At 43.4% G+C, this 12,912-nt stretch overlaps 1 protein-coding gene across 1 annotated transcript in view; it reads right to left on the bottom strand.

Moving 5' to 3' along the window:
- The window catches only part of sned1 (sushi, nidogen and EGF-like domains 1), a 289,365-nt gene that overhangs the window by 206,406 nt on the left and 70,047 nt on the right, over window positions 1–12,912 (bottom strand). The window contains exons 2-6 of the mRNA XM_034179234.1: window positions 11,535–11,822; window positions 5,416–5,556; window positions 5,144–5,306; window positions 4,937–5,062; window positions 4,575–4,688 (exon numbers count right to left, since the gene is read on the bottom strand). Of these exons, the coding sequence (XP_034035125.1) occupies window positions 4,575–4,688; window positions 4,937–5,062; window positions 5,144–5,306; window positions 5,416–5,556; window positions 11,535–11,822 (832 nt within the window). The remainder of the gene's footprint in view (window positions 1–4,574; window positions 4,689–4,936; window positions 5,063–5,143; window positions 5,307–5,415; window positions 5,557–11,534; window positions 11,823–12,912) is intronic.

Raw genomic sequence — 12,912 nt, 5'->3', positions numbered from 1 at the left:
AGGGACATCATTCCACAAAACAAAACAGGTGCACAATAAGAGAAAAATAAGAGACTTTTTATTTACCCTATGGACACAAAGTAGTCCTGCACCCTGATAATGCAGAGTCCATGTATAATTTTATAAGTTAATCACAGAACCTTAAAATCTGACCTCACAGAGACTGGAAACCAGTGAATAGACACCAAAATGGGTGTGATGTGGTTGAATTTTCTACTTCCTGTGAAGAGTATGGCAGCTGTATTTTGAACCAGTTGGAGACCCCTAATGTTGGACTGTATTAAACCAGAAAATAGAGCATTGCAGAAGTCCAATCTAGAGGAAACAAATGCGTAGGTCAGGGTCTCTGCATCAGCCATTGACAGGATGGGACTAATCTTCGCTATGTTTCACAGGTGGAAGAAATCAGTCCTCATATTATCTCTGTCTAAATCAAAGGACAATGTGGGGTCAAAAATCACTCCAAGGTTCCTGACTTTGTCAGTATGATGTATGACACACAAATCTAGGTTAAGAGTTAATTGACCAAACTGATGCAGATATCTTACTGGACCAAGACCATCATATTAGTCTTGCCCGATTTTAAAAGTAAGAAATTGCTGGACATCGACTAATGATCACACTGACATGAAATTATTGTAATAACTCAAATACATTTTAATTTTTCAAGGCCACCCATGTCCCATTGTCCATGTACATCTGAGGTTGCTTCAAGAATGGAATATGGTGGAAAATTTGTGCCAAACCAACATGCAGATCTGCTGGGATGGTCCTAAGCAAAATAAATTTGTATACACACATTAATATTCTACAATCTTTGTACTTATATATTGTTTCAGTTCAAGGAATTATATAAACAACTGCTCTTTATTAATTCACTGGACTATGGACTAATGAAGCAGCTTATGTCACATGTTCCTGACATTTGTCTTTCTAACAAGCATTGACAAGACCCATTTGGTGCATCACAAACTGAGGAAGCCAATCACATTCATTCATTTTCTGCTGCTTATCCGAGTCTGGGTCCTGGTAGCCAGACACAACCCACACTTCCCTACACTTGGCCAAGTCCTGGATAACTCTTTCTGGGGGATTCTCAGGCATTCCCAAGCCAGCTAGCACACAGAATCCCTTCAACGTGTCTTGGATCTTCCCCGGGGCTGCCTCCCCGATGGACATGCCTAGAAGATGTCCAGAGGAAGACAAACAGGGGGCATCCTCACCAGATGCCCGAACCACCTCAGCTGGCTCCATTCGATGCAAAGAAGCAGTGGCTCTACTCTGAGTCTCTCCCGGATTGTCAAGCTTGAATTTATTTCAATTTCAATTTATTTTAATTTATATAGTGCCATATCACAACAAAGCTGCCTCAAGGCACTTCACACAAGTAAGGTCTGACCTTACCAACTCCCAGAGCAAGCACACAGGCAACAGTGGTAAGGAAAAACTCCCCCTGAGGAAGAAACCTCAAGCAGACCAGACTCAAAGGGGTGACTCTCTGCTTGGTCCATGCTACAGACACAAATTACAAAACAATTCATAAAAGGAATATACAGGAAATGTTGCCAGTGCACAGGACAGGAGGGTTTCTGAAACAGACACCACACCCATCTCTGGATGGAGCTACACCTCAAACAGAGAGAAAAAAACAGAATTAGGCATCAGAAAGACAACAAATACAGCATAATTTGTCAGTATCAAGCAACAAGTAAAACAGAAGAAATACTAAGGTGATTGCCGGCCACTAGCCCTATGCTTCACTCACAGACCCAAAATTTAGATAGTGTTGAGGCTGATACCTGTTCCGTTGCTATTAAAATTAATTTACAAGGATAGGAAGCATGGTACCACACCATGACAGTGTGCTAGCCATACGAGAGGGAGAATAAATGCATCTTAAGTCTGGTCTTGAAAGTCTCTACAGAATCTGACTGTTTTATTGATGCAGGGAGATCCTTCCACAGAACAGGGCCACGATAAGAGAAAGCTCTGTGACCCACAGACTTTTTATTCACCCTAGGTACACAAAGTAGCCCTGCACCCTGAGAATGCAAAGCCCGGGCCGGTACATAGGGTTTAATTAGGTCAGCTAGGTAGGGAGGTGCCAGTCCGTGAACAATTTTATAGGCTAGTAGCAGAACCTTAAAATGTGATCTCACAGGAACAGGAAGTCAGTGAAGAGATGTCAAAATGGGTGTAATGTCGTAAAACTTTCTGCTTCGTGTCAAAAGTCTGGCAGCAGCATTTGGAACCAATTGGAGACCCCTAAATGCTGGACTGTGGTAAACCAGAAAATAGAACATTGCAGTAGTCCAATCTAGAAGAGATAAACACATGAATCAGGGTCTCAGCATCAGCCATAGACAACATGGGAGGAATCATCACTATATTTCACATGTGGAAGAAAGCAGTCCTTGTAATATCTCTAATGTGGACGTCAAAGGACAATGTAGGATCAAAAATTACCGCAAGGTTCCTCACTTTGTCAGCGTAATGTGTGACACATGGGCCTAGACTAAGCGTTAGCTGGTCAAATTTATGCCGATGTCTCACTGGACCTAGAACCATCATTTCAGAACCATCATTTCATTTCAAGCGTTTCACCCTGTCCCAGAGTGTAAGCCCCCTTAGGTGAGGACAAGAGCATAAAATGACTGGTAAATCAAAAGTCTCACCTTCTGGTTCAGCACTGTATTTTCCAGAATATAAGTTATGCTTTTTTAGCGTAACACATATTTTTGATCCTGTATGCTGACCTGAATGAGACTTGAAAGTCCTACTACATATTTATTCTATCCACCCAATAAACCAGCTGATTCTAATTAGTTCAACTCTTCAGGCAGGTAGAGGAGCTAATCTGTGAAATCACCTTGTTTTAGCCGCACAGGTAGAAGCAATACATGACTGGCCTTTTATTCACTGAAGCTGGGGTTTTCCCACCTCTGGGTGGTAATAATGCAACATTAAGCTAAATGCCAACCACCGTAAAACAAGAAGAAGAAGATCTGGATGAGAAGGACGTGCTGGGTTTAATGCTGCGCTCACATTGGTTCGGGTCGTGGGGGTCGTGTGACGACGGAAGCTCCACCATCGCCCGGTGTGTCGCTCTGCTTTTCCTGCGAAAATTTGCCCCGGTGAGTCATCAAATAGGAGGAGCTTCCATTCCACTCGCCGGCTCCGGACCTTGATCACACGGAGCGAGTTGTTGTGGAAAGCTGACAAACGTCATGAGACGTTCCCAATTCGGGGAGTATCATTATTTGCTGCAGGAGCTGCGTCTGGATGACGACTGCTTTCAGCAGTCCTTCCACCTCTGCGGGACCCAGTTTGAGGACCTCCTGTTCCGTTCACGCACGCACAAAAAAAAAAAAACTCCGCTGCTTGCTGCGGGGCTGCTCCTCACTCTTCCCCAAAAACTCTGTCCTAATTGTGTTTAGAAACCAGTCACCATTTGTTTTATTATACATCTGTGTAGTTAATAAGTAAAATAATCTCCATGGATGATTCGCTTGCGCGCGCACGTAAAATGAAAAGATAAAGAAACTCTGCTCCACTTGCTGTGGTGCTGCTGCTCGCTCCAAAAACTCTGTCATAATTGTGAAATAAAGGACAAAAGGGACATAAGTCATGCTCACAGGCTGCTACTAGAGACAGGACATGTTCACATCTTCAGTCAAACTCTAGACATCTCCATGTCACTACATATTCAGTCCCTGATAGGTCATCGCGGCGCGACGAGACAAAAAAGTTCAAATTTTCCAACTTAGGGAGGAGGGCAACGCGACATCATGCGACGCAATATTGCGCCACAAATGCGCCAATCGCTCAAAATTGCTTCACTCGCGTCACTTCATTCGCGTCCATCGCATTGTGCTGCAGACTTGGCGCCAAAACGCATCATTCCATAGGGATTACATGACAACCTGTCGTTGCTGTCGCTCGCATCGCGCTCGGTGTGAACGCGGCATAAGAGAATGAGATAAATTAATAAAGCACACTCTACAACTGAAAGATTGTGCTTTTAGACAGAGAAAGGGAGTAACCTTCATACTACTCGGCACTCCACTTGCTTTCACTTTGTGGCACAGCCAGAACAACATTCACGGCAGCTAGGCTACGGTAAGCTAACTACAACATTTTTAAAAAAGTATAAAGAGTTTTAAAAAAAGGTCTATTTATTTTTAGTGAGGTAAACATCCACACATTTAGCTCATTTATGTTTTCCTCTGTTCAGTGATAAGAAGAAGCAGTAATTTCTGCTTGATAAGAACATCAATTAGCCTGGTAATTTCTGCTTGTTAATGTGGTGTTTGAATGCTAAATAATGTGTCGATGAAATTAATTGTGCTTTTTGTTGCACCAAGCAGTAGCACCACATTTCAAAAATATATGCAACTTATAGGCCGATGTGATGTATATGTTTTTTTACTTCATGACATATTTTTGGACAGGTGGTACACTCCAGTGTGACATACATTCCAGAAAATACTGTGCGTTTACATGCACATGTCTACATGATTTTACACAAAATAGAGAAATGGATACCATTTTTGAGGTAATTTGTATTTTTTTACCTGTTTCACACCGAATCCCAGTGTATCCAGATGGACACTGACAGATGAAACTATTAATCTGGTCTTTACAAGTCCCTCCGTTCTGACAGGGATATGAGGCACATTCATTGACATCTACAGAGACACGGATGGATGCAAAAGAGGCAGTATGACTTTCTAATTACAAGAATGAATGCTTGTAAAGAAGGAACGAGACTGTTGAAAAGCTGATACAGAAATTAAGATCTTGTGGATCCAAAGGAAATATCCTTTTTTCACTTTGGCAAATAAGGTGAAATTTGATTTGATTAAATTTGACATTACTTTTCCAGCCCAATGTCAGATGTGAAGAAAGAGTTGAAACAAAACAGATTGGAACTCACCAATCTGGCATGTCCGACCCGTGAAACCCGCCAAACAGGAGCATGTGAACGAGGGATTTCCTGTGATACAATCATCGATGCACTGGCCTCCATTCAGACAAGGTCGCAAGTGTGGGCATACGGACGCTACAGAAACATCAACGTAACATGAATCCGTAACTGTAAGACTGCAAACTGGCTTTGAAATCACACACAAGTGGGTCTCACCTGAGTTGTTGCAGCCACCCACTTCCACATGTGCATTATCGATACGGAACACCCATCTACCCGGGAAGCCCACGTTAGTGGTTCCCTCCACATCCACCACATCGGATGTGCGAGACCCAGGGATGTTGAAATAACGTTTTCCATCACCTGCATTGAAACCTGCCTGAGAAGAGAATAACAAGGCTCTCTAAAAATAAGTCTGGATCTTTGCCTGGATAAGATAATATAAATTCCATTTCTGGGGCATGGCAGTTTTCCGCATGTGATCTTACCTGTGCTGCGATCCCCCCCAACCCAGCCAGGTCCCCTCCACTGCTGGCATGCATGCCTGTGGTCCAGGTGATATTATTGTACTGGAATATGGTGAAGGAGAGGTCCTCATCTGTAATGAGCACCACTTGAAAAGTATTTACCTGCATACAGAGCAAGAGGCTCAGTTAAACCATTGCGTGACATAATAATACAGTAAAACTCACCTAAATTGTCATTGTATAAATTGGATATTCGCACTAACCGGACAAAAGCAAAAGTCCCAATGTTTTTATATGGCTTTCCATGTAATAAACACCGCATATATGGATTTTGTATAACGGATTTTCGCTCACAAAACGTCCCGTCCCATCGCAATGCATTTCCATTAAAAACCCCTCACGTGTACTGGATAGAGCAGTCTGGGTGTGTCCGGTCGCAACAGAGGTACAAAATGAAGTTCAGCACTGACACTAGTTGATTCGAGGAAACTGGATACCATATTTCCCTGATTAAAAGCTCCAGCACTGATTTTTGTTCAAGTCGTGCTCGGACTCGGCACCTAAACGAGGCAGGCCTTTATTCAAGGTCAGCGATTATTAACAAAATGCTGCGTGCTGCCTGCACTGTAATGTTATGTTAAGTTTCACACAGATATCTCTGGGTGTGACGAACAAAAGACAACCACTTTAGATCAGAGCCCTCTGCATGGCTGTGAACCCTCTCCGTAGCCCGATGTGCAGCTGCTAAATGACGGAGACAACAAAGGCTGTGATTGGTCACATTTTCGCTTTCACTCTTTCCTCTCCCGTCATCTTTTAAGGGTTTTGCTGTGCCCACGCTGATTACATTTCGAACATGGATGAAATAGAGGAACACTTGGCAGAAAAGTCTGCAAATATGACCAATTTTACAACACAGAGTCGAAAAACTACAAAGACGCTCAAATGACCTGCAAGTTACATTGGTTTGGAGGTTGATGATTGTATAAAGAAGTGAAGCTCATTGAGGGACAAATTGATCCAGAAAAATCCACTGTTCCTGCAGCAAACCTCAGCAAACTGCATTAAGACACCCACCAACGTGATGGAGAACTTTAAAGGGTCACACACACACGTCGATGTTACTGCAAGGTCACAGAGTTAAAAAGTTGTAGAAGCATAAATCAGGCTTCAGGATTTTAAGGTACCACTCTGCAGCAGACTTAGAAAAAAAGAGTGACTCGACTAAATGTCATCCGTTTTAATGCACATAAAGCCCGGGCCTTATTTAGGGCCCCTTCAAACATAGTGCGAAGTTTAAACGAAGTGTACACTTAGTGCGCATGATGCAGGAATCGTGTGCAAACCATGTAATGCCGTCCCTGCCGCCAATGCCTCGTACACCTGATGCTACAACTATTTGCGCAGACAAGCGCCTGAAAGACAAAGTGTGTGCTGTGCGAACGCATCGCACCCTCTTGCGGCAGGTGCTGGCCAAATTCCAGGTGACATGCACAAACACCTAACACTGCTCACATGGCACTTAGAAAATGCGTGGCCAGTCGCACTCTTGGTACGACAACACCGAGTTCCCCACGAGTGTGACTTTGCAAACACACACACACACAAACACACACACACACACTGACACGTGGGTGTGTGCTCGCCAATCACGGGAGGCGTGGCTTCCGACAGAAGCACCTGTGGTGATCTGTCATTCTGGACATTCCAGCAACACAACACCTACTGTGTTTGGACAGTCATGGACTAAACAACCATCCATTGTGAGGTGCATGTGTCTTATTGCTGTATTTACGTGGACATAAATAAAAACATATACCGACGTGGTGGCGACAAGCTGCAGCAAGCGATCATGCGCACAGAGCGAACACTGACAGCCCCCCAGGTTGAAACGGACCATCAGATCAGAACATGCAGCGGCCGATCTGACCGTCACGTCACCCACGTGAGCTTGGTTCCACATGATGTGGTGTCTGTACTGTGGTGTGCCATCCATGAGATATGCGTGTTGGGCAGAACATGCGCACAGCCGACTGGATGCACCTGACCAGTAGATGTGGACATCAGAGCACTGCTTCTCATTCATGTCATTTCATGACTGTATGTCTGTGACCATGGGTCATCACCAGAGGAACAGACTGATCATATGTGTATTGCTCGCTTGATAAGTGCGGTGTTTTTATATGGTGTGGGATTAAAATTTTTTGTAGTACTTCCATGTCCTTCCTGATATGAGGCAGCTTCCCTCAGCTTTCAAAGAACAGTTCTGTAGCTCAGTGGTAAAGTCTCTGACTGAGAATCAGAGGTTTTGAAAGGTGTGAGTTCGAGTCCCGGGTGATGTGTTTTTTTTTTTCTTTTTAATTATTCCACATAAGCGGCACGATATGGTCCCACAGGTACCAGCTGGTTTTTATTTATTTTTTTATTTATTCCACATAAGTGGTGCAATGTGGTTCCAAACGTACCAGCTGGTTTTTATTTCTTCCACATAAGCAGCGCCATGTGGTGTACCTGACATTGTTCCTGCTCGACGGACACGGCGCATGCATGAACTCTTGCACCGGGTTCGTGCACACCTGCCTGTCGGCACTATATTTTGTGCGCTAATTTCGAACTGTTTTGCGCTGTTTCGCTGTTTTCATCCAAACGCCGTCCAAACATCGCACTATGTGTGAAGGGGCTGTTAAGGCAGGCGCTTATTTTTTCAGACGAAGTTTTGACCCAGGCAATAAATAAGGAAGACCCCTATTCAATTTAAGGCATTTATTCAAAAGAATACGTAAGCCAAAGTGGTGCTGCGGATTCCCCGTAGATTGTTCGGTGCCTCCTGACTGTAACTAATCCATTACATACATATAACAGATTTTGTTTGTTTTATGCATATAGTGGATTTTGTCCATTTTATACATATAGCAGATTATACATGTAGCAGATTTTATACATCTGTTTTATACATACAGTGAGGAAAATAAGTATTTGAACACCCTGTGATTTTGCAAGTTCTCCCACTTAGAAATCATGGAGGGGTCTGAAATTTTCATCTTAGGTGCATGTCCACTGTGAGAGACATAATCTAAAAAAAAGAAATAATCCGGAAATCACAATGTATGATTTTTAAAATTATTTCTTTGTATGTTACTGCTGCAAATAAGTATTTCAACACCTGTGAAAATCAATGTTAATATTTGGTACAGTAGCCTTTGTTTGCAATTACAGAGGTCAAATGTTTCCTGTAGCTTTTCACCATGTTTTAACACACTGCAGCAGGGATTTTGGTCCACTCCTCCATACAGATCTTCTCCAAATCTTTCAGCTTTGGAGTTTCAGCTCCCTCCAAAGATTTTCTATTGAGTTCAGGTCTGGAGACTGGCCAGGCCACTCCAGGACCTTGAAATGCTTCTTACGGAGCCCCTCCTTAGTTGCCCTGGTTATGTGTTTGGGGTCATTGTCATGCTGGAAGACCCAGCCATGACCCATCTTCAATGCTCTTACTGAGGGAAGGAGGTTGTTTGCCAAAATTTCGCAATACATGACCCCATCCATCCTCCCTTCAATACGGTGCAGTTGTCCTGTCCCCTTTGCAGAAGAGCAGCCCCAGAGTATGATGTTTCCACCCCCATGATTCACGGTTGGGGTGGTTTTCTTGGGGTTGTTCTCATCCTCTAAACATGGTAAGTGGAGTTGATTCCAAAAAGCTCTATTCTGGTCTCATCTGACCACATGACCTTCTCCCATGCCTCCTCTGGATCATCCAGATGGTCACTGGTGAACTTCAAATGGGCCTGGACATGTGCTGGCTTGAGCAGGAGGACCTTGCTGCCCTGCAGGATTTTAAACCATGACAGCATCATGTGTTACTAATGTAATCTTTGTGACTGTGGTCCCAGCTCTCTTTAGGTCATTGACCAGGTCCTCCTGTGTAGTTCTGTGCTTTCTCAGAATCATCCTTGCCCCACAAAGTGAGATCTTGCATGGAATCCCAGACCGAGGGAAACTGACAGTCATCTTGTGTTTCTTCCACTTTCTAATAAACAACCATAACAATTGTTGTCTTCTACCAAGCTGCTTACCTGTTGTCCTGTAGTCCATCCCAGCCTTGTGCAGGTCTACAGTTTTGTCCCTGGTGTCCTTAGACAGCTCTTTGTTCTTGGCTATGATGGACAGGTTGGAGTGTGATTGATTGATTGTGTGAACAGATGTCTTTTATAGAGGTAACAAGTTCAAACAGGTGCAATTAATACAGGTAAAGAGTGCAGAATAAGAGGGCTTCTTAAAGAAAAATTAACAGGTCTGTGAGAGCCAGAATTCTTGCTGGTTGGTAGGTGTTCAAATACTTATTTGCAGCAGTGACATACCAATAAATTATTAAAAAAAATCATACATTGTGATTTCCGGATTTTTTTTAGATTATGTCTCTCACAGTGGACATGCACCATAATGAAAACTTCAGACCTCTCCATGATTTCTAAGTGGGAGAACTTGCAAAATCGCAGGGTGTTCAAATACGTACTTATTTTCCTCACTGTATACTGGATTTCGTTTGGACGGACAAAATTCACTGGTCCACCTGAATCCATTATATATGCTAGTTTTACTTTATGTATCTGACAGCCCACTCACATAATACTAAGATAAGTAAATGTCTATAGACTCTGGCGAGTACAGTCTAGATCCAGATGGAACAACTGGAAGAGAGTGTCAAGGGTGGTGTGTGACTGAAGAATTAAGGCAAAGGTTAAACATCAGATGTGCAAGACAGTGGAAAAAGCAGCAATAATGTATGAGGCTGAGACATGGGCACTGAAGGGAGTGCAGAATAGGCTTGGGAGAACCCCAAATGAGAATGCCAAGATTAATGTGTGGAGTTGTGAATCTGGACAAAATAATAAATTACAGAATCACAGCATGTGCCCATTTAATTCTATGGAGTTGCATGGATAGAGTAGTGAAATGGAGCTGGAGGGATAGACTAAAGGAACACTTGATTGACACGAGGGTGAGTTGAGAGGATGAGCAGGAATAGACTGTGTGGAAAAAGTCAAAAGGACACATCAATTCCACACAGATTTGGGAAAAGAAGAAGAAGACATCACTTGTTTGTCATGAATAAAAGTTGTCTAAATTATGGAGATCCTGCCTTCAGGATACAAAGGTATTCAAAGAAAAGATAATCCTTGGGTATTGGTGAACCCTGAAGACAGGGTCTTCATAATTTGGAGACCCTGCCTCTTACCCAAAACATTTTTGGATACAATTCAGCCTCTTCAAGCTGGACAAAGACGTACATATAAAAATAGATGTATAGAAACACACAAGGTTTACGTGGTGTGTCCATAAAGTAATGGTCCTTTTTATTTTTTTTAAAAACTATATGGATTTCATTCATATGTCCAAACTTGTCCTCTAACACTCCAAAACGGAGGTGTTCCTTTGTCTCGCTTCATCAGCGAATCGGTCGTGACGCGTGAAGCCTCCGCACAGCTTTCCATGACAATATCTCTTGTTAAAAGTGAAATCTGCCGGAAAATGGCTGATGTCCAGCTCTTGTGATAACCAGAGAAAGAGCACACGACGGTCTCGTATCCAGAGCCATCAGCTTAGAAATGATCCAGTGGTTTGTGCCGTGACGTCGCAGCTCGGAGCGCGGCGCACCGACCATCCTTAAAGGGGTCCTTAAAGCTGTAGTTAAAGTCCTTATTCTCTGTGAAGCCCGTAAAAGTTTCACCAAAAGCCAGATAATTTTTTCGAATGGTTTCCAGGGGCCAGTCTCTAACAACTTCTGAAAAAATTCTGATGGAAAAAAAAGTCCTTTTCATTCCGCCATTTCCAGACAATGAAAATCCGACGAGGGGGCGGGACCACTCCTTCCACAAGGCGTGCTCACAGGTGAATGATGTCACCGACAGGCGTGGAAAAACTCACGCATGCGCATGAGGGTTCAAGCATGTCTGACGTAAAAACATATGAATGAAATCCATATAGTTTTTAAAAAAAATAAAAAGGACCATTACTTTATGGACACACCACGTATATAATCTGAAGGCAGGGTAGATGGCCCAGCACAGTAGATTACAGCATGTATAACCCTCTTTCAGCAGTAACCACTTGGTAGAGAAGATGGAGTGAAGTGTGAATTGTACCGGTGTGAGGGAGTTGCCTCCAAAAAAAGTAACTTGGTGCCATGTAGAGATGAGGACCCAAGTAGCATTGAAGCTGGAAAATTCTGAAAAGTACATCCTGACATCTGCAGAGGCCCTCTCGAGGACAGAATGGTTTTTGCTCTCTCTGTAGAACACCCTCCCTGCTCGACGGTTGTCCACATCAGCCCAGAATGGTGCCACAACCCTCCTGTCACCAGCGATCGGAAATGCGACAGGTGTGAACTGAGAGACCTCCCTCAGGAAAGATACCAAGCCATTGTTGTTAACCTGATGAGAGGGACAGATGTTAACATCTTCAGTTCCTTATTCAGAAACACTTTCTTACCTTGAGCTGAGTACATTTACAGATGGCAATCAACCTGAAAATGGCAGAGATTTGACAGTTACACCTGAGGTTCTGTCATGTAGAATTTCTGTGTCACTTTGTTCATGCATTTTTTGCATCATGTTTCTGAAATCATATTAAATCAAGTTGCAATGTCAAGCATTCTGGAAATCATCCACTGTGTTTTTTTTCCACACTTCACCCACAAACAAGTGACCTGTATTTCTAGCTTTTCCACATTTTTTTTCTCCACACATAATGCCAGAATAGAATGTTTTTCATCCCAAATGTAAAACGGGCTTTAGAACATAGTCTGTGGCCCAGACAGATTGGTCACGACCACCCATGGTTCAAAACATTTGATATGGCATTTTGGTCTTTGGTCACCTATTTATAAAGACTTGAAAAATGTATGACATCCATACCAGGGTGGGAGCTGCAGCCAGGTAAGAGTCTTCTTCTTTCATCTGCTCCTGTTAGGGGTCACCACAGCAGATCAGTCATTTCCATCTCACCCTGTCCTCTGTATCTTCCTCTGTCCCACCAACCACCTGCATGTCCTCCATCAACACATCCATAAACCTCCTCTTTGGCCTCCCTCTTCTCCTCCTGCCCGGTGACTCCATCCTCAGCATCCTTCTCTCTGTATGCTCTGTGTCCCTCCTCTGCACATGTTCAAACCATCTCAATCTCACCTCTCTGACTTTATCTCCAAACTGTGCCACCTGACCTGTCCCTCTGATATGTTCATTCCTAATCCTGTCCATTCTCGTCACTCTCAAAGAGAATTGCAACGTCTTCAGCTCTGCCATCTCCAGCTCTGTCTCTTGTCTTTTTGTTAGTGCCACCGTCTCTAAGCCGTACAACAAAGCTGGTCTCACTACTGTCTTGCAGACTTTCCCTTCACTCTTGCTGATACTCATCAGTCACAAATCACTCCTGCCATCTTTCTTCACCCACTCCACCCTGCCTGCACCCACTCCACCCTGCCTTCACCCACTCCACCCCTTCTTCACCTCTCTACCACACTCT

This window comes from Thalassophryne amazonica, chromosome 10 (genome assembly GCF_902500255.1).
Source record: "Thalassophryne amazonica chromosome 10, fThaAma1.1, whole genome shotgun sequence".
NCBI classification, from domain to species: Eukaryota; Metazoa; Chordata; class Actinopteri; order Batrachoidiformes; family Batrachoididae; genus Thalassophryne; species Thalassophryne amazonica.
The sequence above is the reverse complement of the archived record's forward strand: the minus strand, read 5'-3'. Positions and strand labels throughout refer to the sequence as shown.